The 978-nt window shown below is 40.2% G+C and overlaps 1 protein-coding gene across 2 annotated transcripts in view; it reads right to left on the reverse strand.

The window, feature by feature from the left end:
- Nucleotides 1-422: 422 nt before the first annotated feature.
- ATAD2B (ATPase family AAA domain containing 2B) overlaps nt 423-978 on the reverse strand; it is a 145,537-nt gene continuing 144,981 nt past the window's right edge. For both annotated transcript variants that reach the window (XM_007455492.1, XM_007455491.1), the window contains exon 28: nt 423-464. In XM_007455492.1, coding sequence (XP_007455554.1) covers nt 423-464 — 42 coding nt within the window. The remainder of the gene's footprint in view (nt 465-978) is intronic.

Here is a 978-nt window from a genome sequence, read left to right on the forward strand (position 1 = left end):
GCGGGGGGGGGGGGAGAAAGGTTGCCCACTGTTTAAACAATTCAACACACTTAGAACTGCCCCATCCAGTTTCCTCATGTTTGCTGGTCTGCTCCCTAAGAGAGGTCTCCAAAAGACAGTGCACAAAAAGAGGAGCAGAAGTGAGAGCAGTTTCTGTAGCACCAAAATCTCCAATCTGTGGGGTTGTATTTTTTATTTGTGGAAAATACAACATGTTTCTGAAGTTCTGTTTGGTTCTTGTAGGCTGGTTGGTTTCAGGTACCTGAGACAATAGCACCAAATTCAACAGAGAGAAAGAATGAGTGAGAGAGCACTTTACACCAAGGCTCTGCACATAATTGGTGCAATTTGAAATTGAATGGCTCAGAAGACTGCTCTGGCAGGAGCAGATTGGAGAGGATAAACCACTCTTCTTGAAAGGTTCATAGGAATGTCTCAAACATATGAACTGTTCTTTCCATCTCCTATAAGGGGGGGAAAAAGTACACGTTATCTATTAAAGGAAAGACAAAAAGCATTACAGAAAAATTCACTTCAAATTAACTTTCTAGATAAAGAATTTTAGATACACAGTTAAGCTTTAAATATATTCCTGATTACAGTACCATAGCTACTGTGTAAGACTATCGGCCCTAGACACTTCCAGATGCCTCCTATTTTACATTTAGGCTAATGAGGATGATGCTAGCAACAATGAGTACTTATTGTGCCAGATACTGTACTAAGAAATTTACATGTATAAGTAATCTGCCAGCTAAAAACAGCAGTCAGGATTTGAATACAGGTAGCCTCACTCCAGAGCCTGCACCCTTCCTGACTCATTATATTCGACTGACTCCCAAAGCACAATGAATGTATTCAGTATAATAAAATTTGTACCCACAGTAGAACGTACCCTGCTCCCAGTGCTACTCATTTCAATCAGAGCTGAAATTTAAAAAAAAAAAAAGCCAGAAAGAGTCGATGCCATCAACGCCA

This window comes from Lipotes vexillifer, unplaced genomic scaffold (genome assembly GCF_000442215.2).
Source record: "Lipotes vexillifer unplaced genomic scaffold, Lipotes_vexillifer_v1.1 scaffold131, whole genome shotgun sequence".
NCBI lineage: Eukaryota > Metazoa > Chordata > Mammalia > Artiodactyla > Lipotidae > Lipotes > Lipotes vexillifer.